We start from the raw sequence: 12,528 nt of genomic DNA on the forward strand, positions 1-12,528 counted from the left end.
TCAGATGTCTTGGGGTGGTGGTTAGCATGCTAATCAAGAATGGTCTGACTGTTCGTTATTGGGAACAAAGTCACTTTCTGATTTTGAACACAAGATTCTACTGGAAATCTTGAACAACACAGACAAAATGCTGGAGAGCTCAGCAAGTCAACATCTATGGAGGTGAATAAACAGTTGATATTTTGAGCTGAAACCCTTCATTAAAAGTTTGTTGATTCATTGGGATCTAGGGGAGTGTTGGTCTATTCAGGTTGTATGAGGTTGCTAATTAATGCAAGAATTGAAGATAATTGTCTTGGGTTCCCAGGCGCTTTGCACTGAAATGTTTTTTGAAAATTCTATTTGTGTTTTTTCGTAAAGAAAAATGGTATTTGTTTTTCTTGTGAACAGTGCTTACATCATACTATGTGGCTGTGATGCTGCTGCAAGTAAGTTTTTGATTGCACCTGTGTATTAGTATATTTGTGCGTGTGACAATAAATTTGATTTTTATCATTTCATCTATCAATTTGTAAGTGGTAGGCTTTGTTGTCAGTTCTGCTGATTGGATTCTACCAGGCACATAATACCTGCAGTATTTCTTTGAATGAGTCACTGAACTAAAATCATTTTATTGTTTAAATCAGTAAGTTTGAAATAAGTAGTGAGCTATTAACCTTTAACATTTGGTAGTCAGCAGTGCTGTTGAATATTCATCATTGACTTGTGAATCACTGTAACTTGCTTTGTCATCTGCTGATCCTGCCTTTGCTTTGCAGGTGAATGTGGTCCCCACTGCTAGCCGTGTTTTACTCCTGGAAAACATGACTCGATACTGGGCAATTATCCAGATTCGGATCAAGCGATGCCAGCAGGTAATTATGTGATCATTGTTGAAGACGCAATGAAGAATTTCCTTATCTAATTTTGTCAAAAAAGTTTCTTTCAAATGTTCTGATTATTTTTTTTCCATTTGCATACATGTTCAGAAATGTAATTAAAATACTTAGCTGGAGCTGATCCTTACATCTGGTTAATTTTTTCCCCTCAAATCAGGGTGGTATTGACACTCGAGTTCATGGATTTGAAGTTTTGGGACCAAAGCCGACCTTCTGGCCAGTGTTCAAGGAGCAGCTTTGCTGTCGAACTTATCTCTTCTACACGACGAAGGCACACACCTGGTGTCAGGAGATTCAAGAGGACAGGATGCAGTTGCTGCAGCTTTTTAGCAAGTAAGTGATCTGTTAAATATGGGACCATAGCGTTTCATGGTGCATTCACACCATATTCAGAATCAGAAAATGTTGAATGGATGATATCTAAAGAGAGAAAGATGAATTAAGGTTTTATGTTTTTAAGTCGCTTGACAAAGGATTTGTCTGTTCTCATGTTCTCTGGCCTGCTGAGAATTTCACACTTACAGTCGTAGACCTGGTCACTTTTAGTTTGCCAACGTGGCACTTCTAGTTTCTTCCTTTGGGTTTATTTTGCATTAGCAGAATCCATTGTCATCAAGTTGTCCAAGACAGAAACTGGCTGTTGGGCCCACTGTGTTCATGTCAGCTGTTTTGCCCATGTGTACTGTGGTTTCTTGAAGACTTAAGATACTGGAGATGCTATAATCTAAAACAAAAACCATTCTGTTGGATGAACTCATGCATCATCGATGGGGTCAAAGTGTGAGTAGAAGTTTCAGATAGAGACCCAACACTAGGATTGAGAATGTAGAAAGCAGATAGCAAGTATAAAGAGATGAGATGGAGGAGTGAAGAAGTGGAGTCAAGGAACAATGGCTGGTGGTTGATATGTTGAGACAGGTAGAGAGAGAAAAAGGGGAACAGATGGAGCTAGGTGGTAGGAGGGGAGAATGGAGGTAGGTAATAGTGAAGGTGATAAGTGGAACATGAGGCTGCAGATGCTGGAACTTGACAAGTAAGGAAGATGTTGAGTGGAACCAGATAATGGAAGGATAAAAGGCAGATGGATCAAGTGGATGAGAGCGGGTGGAAATAAGAGAAGCAGGTGATGTAGTGTTGGAGTGATAGACAGCTGGAACCAAGTGAGTAGGGTTGAGAGGGTGGAGAGATCAGAAGGTGTGAGGAGCACAAGGAGTGTGGGTTACTTAAAATTAGAAAGTTCAGTGTTCATACCATTTAGTTGCAGACTACCTAGGCAAAACTGAGGACCAGTTCTTTTAGCAGTGGCAATAGAGAATGCTAAGGACTGATGGATCAGTATGAGAAGGGGATTTGAAATTGCATTCAACTGGGAGGTCAAAGTGGCCGTTTTGTGTGGAGTACAGGTGTTTTGTAAAATGGCTGCCTAGTCTACATTTAGCCTTACCAATATAGATGTCACATCGAGAGCACTGAATACATTAAACCAGGTTGGAGGAGCTGCAAGTGAATTTTCGTATGAATTGAAGGGCTGTTTGTGTCCCAGGATGGTTGTGGGGAAGGAGGTGCGGAGGTGTATAAACAAGTGTTGCATCTTCTGCAGGCTAAAATACCAGTGGATGGATAGGGATGAGCTAACCAGGAAATTGCCTGCAGAAAGGGGTGGTGAGGAGAAGATGTGACTTGTGGGTTCCTTTTGTAACTGGTGGAAATGAACGGGATGATATGTTGAATGAAAAGGCTGGTAGGCTGGATAGGTGATAATCAAGGGAAGATGCTCTCTGTGCTGTCTGAGTGGAGGGGTATAAGAAAAGAAGCTTGGAAAATGGGAGAAATGCAAGTGAAGGCTCCATCAACTACAATGGCGGTGAAACCTTGTTCCCTGACAAAGGACATTTCAGAAGTGCTAGAGCAGGGACTCTCATCTAGGGAACAGATGTGGCGAAGACAAAGAAACCAAGAAAAAAGGGTGGAGTTATCACAAGAAACTGGGTGGGATCAGGTGTAGCCAAGGTAGCTGTGGATGTTGTTGGGTTTATATTATTTGTCTGATACTTTGCTGAGATGAAAAAAAGAGGAGAGAGATGTCAAAAATTGTCCAAGGGAATTTGAGGGCAGGATGGGTAAGTAGTGAAGCTGTTAAAATTGACAAAATTTACTATAAACTTACTGATTTCAACCACTACTTTAACTACACCTCCTTCCACCCAGACTGCTATGAGGATGCTAGTTCAGTTTCTGGATGTGCCTGACTTGCTGAAAATTTCCAGCAAGTTTTGCTTTTATTGTAAGTGATGTTGTTGTGCCTTGCTGCCTTAATCCTCCTCAGTAGTAGAGGTCAATCAGTTGGAAATACTACTGATGAAGCTTTGGCAAGTATTTGTACATTTTGTAGATAGAATGGACTACAACTATAATACACGGTGATGGAGGATGTTAATATTTAGGGTAGTGGATAAATTGCCACTAAAGAAGATTCCTTGTCCTGGATTCTATTAATGCTCATAACTGTTGGAGTTGCACTCATCTTAGCAAGTGGTAGAAGTACAACATTTACAAGTGTGCATGATGGAATGAGTTAAGGGTTATGTGAGTACTTTACTACACCTTTTTCAATCTTAAGGCAACTGCAGTATTAGTGGGGTTTATTAATTTATGAATGGTGGGTGGATATGGTGATAGTAGAGGCATTGAAAGTCAATGGCAAATAGCCGGGTCATAACCTGGCACTTGTGTTGCTCTAATTTTGCTCACCACTTATCAGCCTAAATGTGAGTCTTGCCTGGTTTTCCTGCATGCAAACAATTTCAAAGAACAGTGAGATATGAAAATAGTAGCTTTATTTAAACTTCTAGAATAATGCATTAATTGCCAATAGATAGTATAAAGCAAGAAAAATACGATACAATAGAAAAGATAAAATGTTGTAATGCTATACAAGTGAATGGGCAGCTTTTTTGTAGTCAATAGAGAAGTTTTACCTCATTGACTTTTTCCAAGAGTCAATGAAAACAAAATGCTTCAAATAGTTGTGTGTCAAGTTTTCATTGGGGAAAAGCTCTACAAAATATTTCTAGCTTTCTTACTGAGGCATTGTTTTAACTTTTAGTAAAGCAAGAAAGAACACATCACTTTCAATTGAGGAATTTCCTTTGTCAAAATCTTCAAGCAACCAGGGAGATTTATTACAAATACTTTATAAGGAAATACTTTATCTGGGTGCAGGTAAATGGATTAGGCAGAAGATCAGGTCAGCATTGGCTGGATGGACCAAAGTACCTGCTTTTGTGCAGTGGTACTCCGACTCTGTGAAAATGATGGCTTCTTCTTGTTGCAGGTTAAACAGCGCTTTACGACATGAACAAATGTTTGCTGATCGTTTCCTTCCAGATGCGGAAGCAGCTGAAGCATTAGGGCGGACCTGTTGGGAGGCTTTGATCAATCCAATTGTATTTAGTATAACGGCCTTAGGTGTGTATTCCTAAGCAATTTGGACATTCATAACATATTGATATCAGTGATGTTCTTTTAATTGCCTTGTGCTATCTTCATGGCATGATACCTTTCCCAAAAATGGAAAAGTAAAGGTTCCAAGTAACCTGCCTTAATGCAGAGTGATTGGGAAGATAAATAAACTGAGGCAAGCAGGATTTAAAGGGAAAGCCAAGTAGACTAAAGGTTCAAAAAAGAATAATATAGTTGTTTCAGTAAGTAAAAAGTTATCAGGTGGGCAGTGAGAAAGACAATGGAAAACCAGGGAAAAAGTGGCAAGGGAGGGAGCCCAAACTGTTGACTGTTTATTTCTCTCCATAGATGCTCCAAAGACATAAAATTACTATAAATTACAGATACTGTATATCGTTGTACATTGCTAGAAAGGTAGTTTAAAGTGTATTGATGCCTGTTAAGCAATCATATCCCATGACTGCAGAGTATTTGATGACTAATGTATTAGCTGATCAATCGATTCTTATCAAGTACCTATAAAATTGTTCTCTTACATATTTATCTTGATGCCAAGGTTATAATAAGTATTTATCTTGATTCAGACAATGTTAATCCCAGTCCATTATTCTGGCTATTGACTGAATACCTGGAGAACTCTGAGATCTTGAAACAGGGAAGAGGTCATGCAGCCATATTCAATTCCAGAGTACGGCGTCTCTGTCATCTTTTGGTTCATGTTGATACCAGCCAGATAGAAATTGAGGAGCTGAAACTAGCCAATAAACCTGGTAAGGTCATAAATTTTAATTAGTTATTTTTTGTTTCTATTTTTTCCACTACCAAGGCCTTATTTTGAACACAACTTTAATTGCTTTATCATTCAGACACAACCATAGGATGACTAGAAGTAAAATCTCATTATTTTTGGAAGATGAGTGTGAACCATTTCAGGTTTCTTGTTATCCGGAAGATTTTATTTGGTTCCATCTCACAAATTTCCCCACGTGTCTTGATGTGATTTCAGTCCAGTGCCTAAACAGCAGTCTAAGAATAAGGAACATCCCAAAGAGTTTGATGTGAAATTAATTGTTTAAAAGTATAATCACTTTTGATGTTCCAAATCATAAAGATATGCAGAACGGAACGGGGCCTTCTGCCCAGTTACCTGAGCTAGTCACATCGCCTACAAATAGCTACATTTAGTAGCAAACATTGATTTTAATGACTTCCCTAATCCTTCCTTTCATCTGCCTTTTTCATAATTCCACTTGATCCTCCTTGCTCTTGCTTTTGGAGAAAGTTTTGCATGGAATACCCGATCCTGTATAAGGTATGCTTTGCCCATTCAACCTATTTCAGGTAAATATATTATTAATATCATGAACTTGCTTTCAACTTCCCTCATTTACTGCCCCTGCAATATACTTTGCTATTTTATCATATAAGGAAGAACATAGAACAGTACAGCACATGAGCAGGCACTTCACTTACAATGTCTCTGCTGACCACATTGCCAATTTAAACAAATCCCATTTACTTGACAATGGTCTATATTCAACCATTCTGCCTGTTCATGTGCCTATATAAATTCCTTTGAAAAGTTGCTATCATACCTGCTCTGTCATCCCCCGCCATTCCTGGCAGCGCACTCCATGTACCTTTTTCTGTGTAAATAACAACTTGCCTCATAAATCTCCTTTAAAATTTCTCTCACTTTTCCTCTAGCCTTCAAGCCTTGGGGGGAGGGGGGTGGAATCTTGACCAGCTACCCTGTCTCTGCCACCCATAATTTTATATGATATTATCAGGTCACCGTTCAGCCTCCGAAGCTCCAGAGGAAACAATGCAATAACGTTCAACCTTGCAGCTAGCATTCTTTACCCAAGCAATATTCTGGTGAACCTCGTTTGCACCTTCTCCAAATATCCCAAATACATCCTTCCCATAACGTAATTAAAACTGCACTCAATAATTGTGAGGATTGTTTTCATTATTATCTTTAAATATTCTCTTGATTCATCACTTTGATTGCAATAGAGCCTTGTCCTTGCTCACTGATCATTATCACTAAGCACAGCCGATTTTATCAAACTTGCTTCTCAGTTATGTCCTTGTGTCCATCTCTGTTGGGAATGATTGATTTCTTTACTAGAGCAAGGAGAAGCATAAATCAATCTGAGGGGAAATTTCAGCTTTGATGCACTTCCCAGGGTCCTAAGGTTTATTGTGCGAGTCCTACTTTCATTTTTCTTCCCAAAGTGCAACACTGTTCCTTGCACTTTCTGTTTGCTTTTCTAAAAATGGTGTCTTGCCCAACACAAGAGTATTTTAAATAAGGTACCAAGGTAACCTAGATACCTGGGGAGCACTTGCAGTAGTAAGCGTGGGTGTATAGATCGAGCTTGTGTCTGCTCAAATTTCCTTTGAATCTCCTTGAAGAAGAAAAAGGGTCAGACAGAGCCCAAGTCATAGCATAAAATGGAACAGAAGGGTGTGGTATAATGATGGAAAACAAGGGAATGCAGAAAAATGTATAGTCTGGGATGGATCTCAAAGTATGTAGTGTATATGCCACTTCACACTTCAATCTGGGTTGATCTCCATCTGCCACTTCTCAGCCAGTTCTGCATCCTATCAATGTCCCCCGTAACCTCTGACACCCCTCCAGACTGTCCACAACACCCCAATCTTTGTGTCATTAGCAAACTTACTAACCCATCCTTTTACTACTTTATCCAGATCATTTATAAACATTTATAAAAAGGAAGGGTCCCAGAACAGATCCCTGCAGATCACTGTCCTCCATGCAGAATATGAGCCATCTTCAACCACCCTTTGTTTTCTGTGTGCAAGTCAGTTCTGGATCCACAAAGCAAGGTCTCCTTGGATCCCACGCCTCCTTACTTTCTGAAGGAGCCTTTCATGGAGAACCTTATCAAATGCCTTACTAAAATCCATATACATTAAATCCACTGCTCTACCTTCATCACTGTGTGTTGTTACATCCTCAAAGAATTCAATCAGGTTCTTAAGGCATGGCCTGCCCTTGACAAAACCATGCCGATTATCCCAAATCAGACTATGTCTCTCCTAATGCTCATAAATCCTACCTCTCAGGATCTTCTCCAACAACTTGCCCACCTCTGAAGTAAGACTCACTGGTTTATAATTTCCTGGGTTATCTCTACTCCCTTTCTTGAACAAGGGAGCAACGTTTGCAACCTTCCAAACCTCTGGTACTCCTCCTGTCCCTATCGATGATGCAGAGGTCATCGTCAGAGCTTCAGCAATCTCCACCCTTACTTCCCACAGAGGCCTGGGGTATATCTTGTCTGGTCTTGGTGACTTATCTAACATTTCAAAAGCTCAATACATCCTCCTTCTTAATGTCTATACAATGAAGCATTTCAGCCTGCTGTAAGACATCCCCACAATTGCCAAGGCCCCTTTCACTAGTGAATACTGAAGCAAAGTATTCATTAAGTACCTCCACTACCTCCGGCTCCATGCACATGTTTCCACTATCGCTCCTGATTGGTCCTAATCTCACATTTTATTTATTATGTTTTGTTTTATTTATTATTTTTTTCCTCTCTATGCTAGATTATGTATTGCATTGAGCTACTGTTAACAAATTTCACGTCACGTGCCAGTGATAACAAACCTGATTCAGGTATTTCCCCCACCCCAATTAATTGTTTTCCCAAATGGTCTGTTCCTATCCCTCTCCAGTGCTACGGTAAAGGAGATAGAGTAGTAATCACTACCTCCAAAGTGCTGCCCCACCAAGAGATCTGACACCTGCTCAGGCTCATTTCCCAATACCACATCAAGTACAGCCTCTCCTCTAGTTGGCTTATCTAAATATTGTGCCAGAAAACCTTCCTGAACACACCTAACAAATTCCACCCCATCTAAATCCCTTGGTCTAAGAAGATGCCAGTCAATATTATGAAAATTAATATCACCCATCACACCAACCCTATTATTATTGTACCATTCCAGAATCTGCCTCCCTATCTGCTCCTCGATGTCTCTGTTACATCGGGGGGGGGGGGGGGGGGTCCATTAAAAAAATACCCAGTAGAGTTCTTGCCCTCTTCCTTTTTCTGACAGAAAATACAATACAAAGAAATTGTCTAAAGAAGTACAATAGTTTTTGAAAACTTGCACTGACACTCTCTAATCTTCAAAGAAGACAAATGTGCAAATAAAAAATATAAAACTGAAAACATGAGTTGTAGCAAGTCCTTGAAAGTGAGCCTGTAGGTCGCACAATCAGTTCAGAGTAGTGGTAAATGAAGTTATCCATGCCAGTTCAGGAGCCTGATGGTTGTAGGGTAATGACTGTTACTGAGCCTGGATGGATCTCAAATTGGATAAAAGCTTGAATTGAGATACTATACAGAGTAATGTATGAAGGAACTGTCTGAATTTTCAATGATTTTGTTTTGTTCAGTTATTAGTGCATTCTTTGCACTTCACCTTCAAGTACATTGTGTCCTGGGCTTGTAATTTTTTTTCTGCTCTGAGTTCCCCGATACCAAGCATATATGATTGGCTGGATGGGCTAATTCTCTTCCTAATCTTATGGTATAATACTTATTGTCATTGTCTGGAAAAGATGCCTGGGTAATCCAACAGATAAAGCCTGGTTGAGGTGCAGAAGGAGGACTGACCCTGTTGCTTTCTTGCAGAATATATGTTTCTAGAGAAATTCTAAAATGAGAGCTTAGTTAGCTGGGGATGGATGGTATTATGTAAATGTGTTGTCTGGATATTACAGATGGGAAAAATAAATCAAAAGACAGCAGTAGCACTTCCGCATCTGCGAAAGGGGCAGCAGTGAACAAGCCCAGCAGCATCTCTGGGATAGCACAATGCTGGAATGGAGTGGTACAGCAACAGGTAAGGGTGGTCGGTGCCACATCTTCAAATTTTATGTTACAGGCTAAGAGTATGATGATATCATGAAGTAGCTGTAAAACTTGAATGGGAAGATCCAGTGTTGTGGAACAGGGATGGGAATGTCCTCGCGACTCATATGCAGCCCTATTTTGCAAATGGTCTCCTAGCAAAACTTGGGTGAATGTTAAACTACAACAGCAAATTGGTGCTATTCAACAGGTATGCTTTTTTCCAAAGTTACAGTAGCAGTGGTCCATTAAGCATGGGTTTGTTTTCATTTTGTTAACCTGATTATGAAAACAGGAATATTAAAATAATAGAGCTGAAGGAATATCATGGAGAAAAGTTCATTGATGTAATACTTCTTCATCTTGTAAGTATTTGCTCTGTGCCTCCAAAAAAATGACAGTCGGTTTCAGCTTCCTCTTGTGGAGTCAGGAAGGACTGAGGATGATTTAACTGGGTATTTGCACAAAGCAATCAGTTCCTTTTTGGATTTTTAATGCCAGCCTAGATGGAGGAAAAATGAAATAAAATTGGCATACACATTGAAGTTTAGAATCTGAAGTAAATTTTTGAAAATATAATATTCTGTGAGATAGTTTATTCCAGATGAATCATCTGAAGCTTAGGGGCACAGTTCCAGAATAAGGAACTAAAGAAGAGATACTTCACTTTCTGGATTGTAATCTTTATGTATTTTTCACCCAAGAAGGCTGTTAAGCTAGTTCAGGACTGAGATCGATAAATTTTCAGACACTAATGAATTAAGGGGTTATGAAGCCTGCCTTGTAAGTTGGAGTTTAAGGTAGAGAGTCAGCCAGAATTTTTTGAATAGGTCAAGTCTGAGGGTTTATATTGCCATCTCCATATATTGCTGATGCTCATAGGCTTGATCACATATTGTAGGAATGCATAAGTGGAGTTTGAACCATGACTGTACTAACTCATGCTAATGTAAGATACTTGATGGACCTTTGAAGGTAGGAGGTGTTTATTGTGTGCAAGCATTTGTCTTTCAAGTTTCATAATTTCCTTCTGCACTATAGCTACTTCCAGTCCATAACTTTAGAATGAAGATGGCATGAATGTGTGGTAAAACAGTCAAGTAATGCAAGTCAACACATGAAAAGCTTGTGATATTCATCTTCACATCTTTGGCAATAACCTAAAGTTATTTGTGGAGCTTACCAGAGAGTGCATGAACACATTGTGTTCATTTCACAAGACTGTGGTGAAGTGGGAGAGAGACGTGATGTGCTCATGTTTGAATGATGAATTAGTGTAAAAAAATAATACCAGCAACTGCAACTCTAGTTAAAAATGTGAAAAATGGGGTTTGACCTGACAGAGCAGTAGTCAGGTAATTGGCTGGTGAGTATTGTAATTTTCCTGACCATCCTAAAAGGTTTGCTCTTTGTTTGCAGCTGAATACACCTGTCCTGTAATGAACCAGTAATTTAAATAGTAATTAAGTTTTTCAACTGGCTTAGTAATTTAGAGAAACTAGCCTATTTTAAAGTATCAATTTTAGTTTATGATCCAGATTGTAATGTAGCACATAAGAAATAGGAACAGATGAAGGCCACCAGGCTTAACTAGGGTCTAAAACAAGTGGCTTCAACTTAAAAAGATATTTACAAAGGTGTGACTCTGGAGTGTACTTAAATAAGCTGTGAAATGCATGAAAAGGCAAGTCTATATATCAGCAGAGTCGTACATTATGAAGGTAGTTCATAACATACAGCAAAAATATATGCTGAGAAATAAAGATACAGCTAGAATGATGATCTGTTCATGACCAGAGAAGTTAAAGATATTTCCAAGACACTGTGAAGAATAGTGATAGGCCAGAAAATGGGAAAAATTTCAACACCAGCGTAGAATGATGGCGGGATTAAAAAGCTTACAAGAGGGATAAATTGAGAGTTTAGTAGCAGGAATTATGAAAAAAGGCAGGAATATAAGGAAGAGAGGAGCTCAAGTAAATATTGCTCTGGGAGAATGAGACAGTTTGATTTTGTCTTTTCCTCTCAGTAATGGCATCTGAAAAATACTAGAAAAACAGTGGCATAAGGAGTTAGGAGCCTCATACTATCATTACCACTGGGAGAAAGAAAGTACTTGGCAAACTAATAGGTTAAGGCTAACCTGATGACTTCAATCCTTGTGTCTTAAAAAGAAGTGATTACAGAGAGAGTGGGCACATTGTCAGTGATCTTCCTAAATTTCCCAGACTTTAAAATAATCTATATAAATTGGAAACAAGCCATACTTAAGAAAGGAGGGAGACAAATCAGGAAACCAGATTTAATTATCAGTAACCATGAATCAGTTGAAATCCAACATTCAGGGCATTACATTTGTAAACATGTGGAGTCATTTTTGTTTCATGAAAAAGTGTTTCACAGATTAGAGCTCTTTGAGGATCGAATGAACTAGGTGAGTAGTGGGAAACAAGGTGGTGTTTATAGATTTCCAAAAGGTATAAACAGGGTGTCACATGGAATGTTACTGTATGAGATCTAAATTCCCTGTATTAAAGTAATATGTTACTAGGAATGAACATTTACCCAACTAACAGAAAACATAGTTGAGATTAATGGATCATTTTTGTAACTAGTTGAGTATTCCAAGAAAGTGCTGGGATCCTGATGATTTACAATCTATTTTAATTATTTGGGTAAAATTAGCAAGTGTATCATACTCAAATTTACTGATGATACCAAGTTGGGAAACTGACTTTTGAGAAGTTCACAGAATCTGCAAGGAGACTTTTACTTGGTGAGTGCGTAAAAATTTGCCGAATGGAATATGAGGAAATTAAGAAGCAGAATATTGTTTAAATGGAGATTGACTACACACTGCTGAGGCTCTCCTTGTACATGAAACTCAGAAAGTTAGCCTGTAGTTACAGCAAGTGAAAATAGAATGTTGGATTTAATTGTAAAAGGTGTGTAGTACAAAACATAAGGAAGATGCTGCAGATGTACAGGGTCTGTATTTGGAGGGCTGCATACCACTGTGGCTTTTTAACTTAAAGAACAATGCACTTGGAGGCTTTAAAGGGGAGCTTCAATGGTTGTTTCATTCCATGAAGGAATTGATTTATGAGGAGAGGTGAAGCAGTTTGGGTCAATGCTGATCAGAGTTTATAAGTAATTTTATTAAACATACAATATGCTGAGGGATCATAATAGAGTTAATAATGAGATGTTTCCTCTTTTGGAGGAATGGAACTAAAGAGTATAGTGTCAGAATTAGAAGTCACCCATTTAAAGCTGGGATAAGAAAGAAT

The 12,528-nt window shown here is 38.8% G+C and overlaps 1 protein-coding gene across 3 annotated transcripts in view; it reads left to right on the top strand.

The window, feature by feature from the left end:
* LOC140733195 (cullin-9) overlaps positions 1-12,528 on the top strand; it is a 292,661-nt gene that overhangs the window by 202,644 nt on the left and 77,489 nt on the right. For all 3 annotated transcript variants that reach the window (XM_073056198.1, XM_073056200.1, XM_073056199.1), the window contains 5 exons: positions 759-854; positions 1,036-1,211; positions 4,213-4,346; positions 4,925-5,110; positions 9,109-9,230. In XM_073056198.1, coding sequence (XP_072912299.1) covers positions 759-854; positions 1,036-1,211; positions 4,213-4,346; positions 4,925-5,110; positions 9,109-9,230 — 714 coding nt within the window. The remainder of the gene's footprint in view (positions 1-758; positions 855-1,035; positions 1,212-4,212; positions 4,347-4,924; positions 5,111-9,108; positions 9,231-12,528) is intronic.

Source organism: Hemitrygon akajei, chromosome 9 (genome assembly GCF_048418815.1).
Source record: "Hemitrygon akajei chromosome 9, sHemAka1.3, whole genome shotgun sequence".
NCBI classification, from domain to species: Eukaryota; Metazoa; Chordata; class Chondrichthyes; order Myliobatiformes; family Dasyatidae; genus Hemitrygon; species Hemitrygon akajei.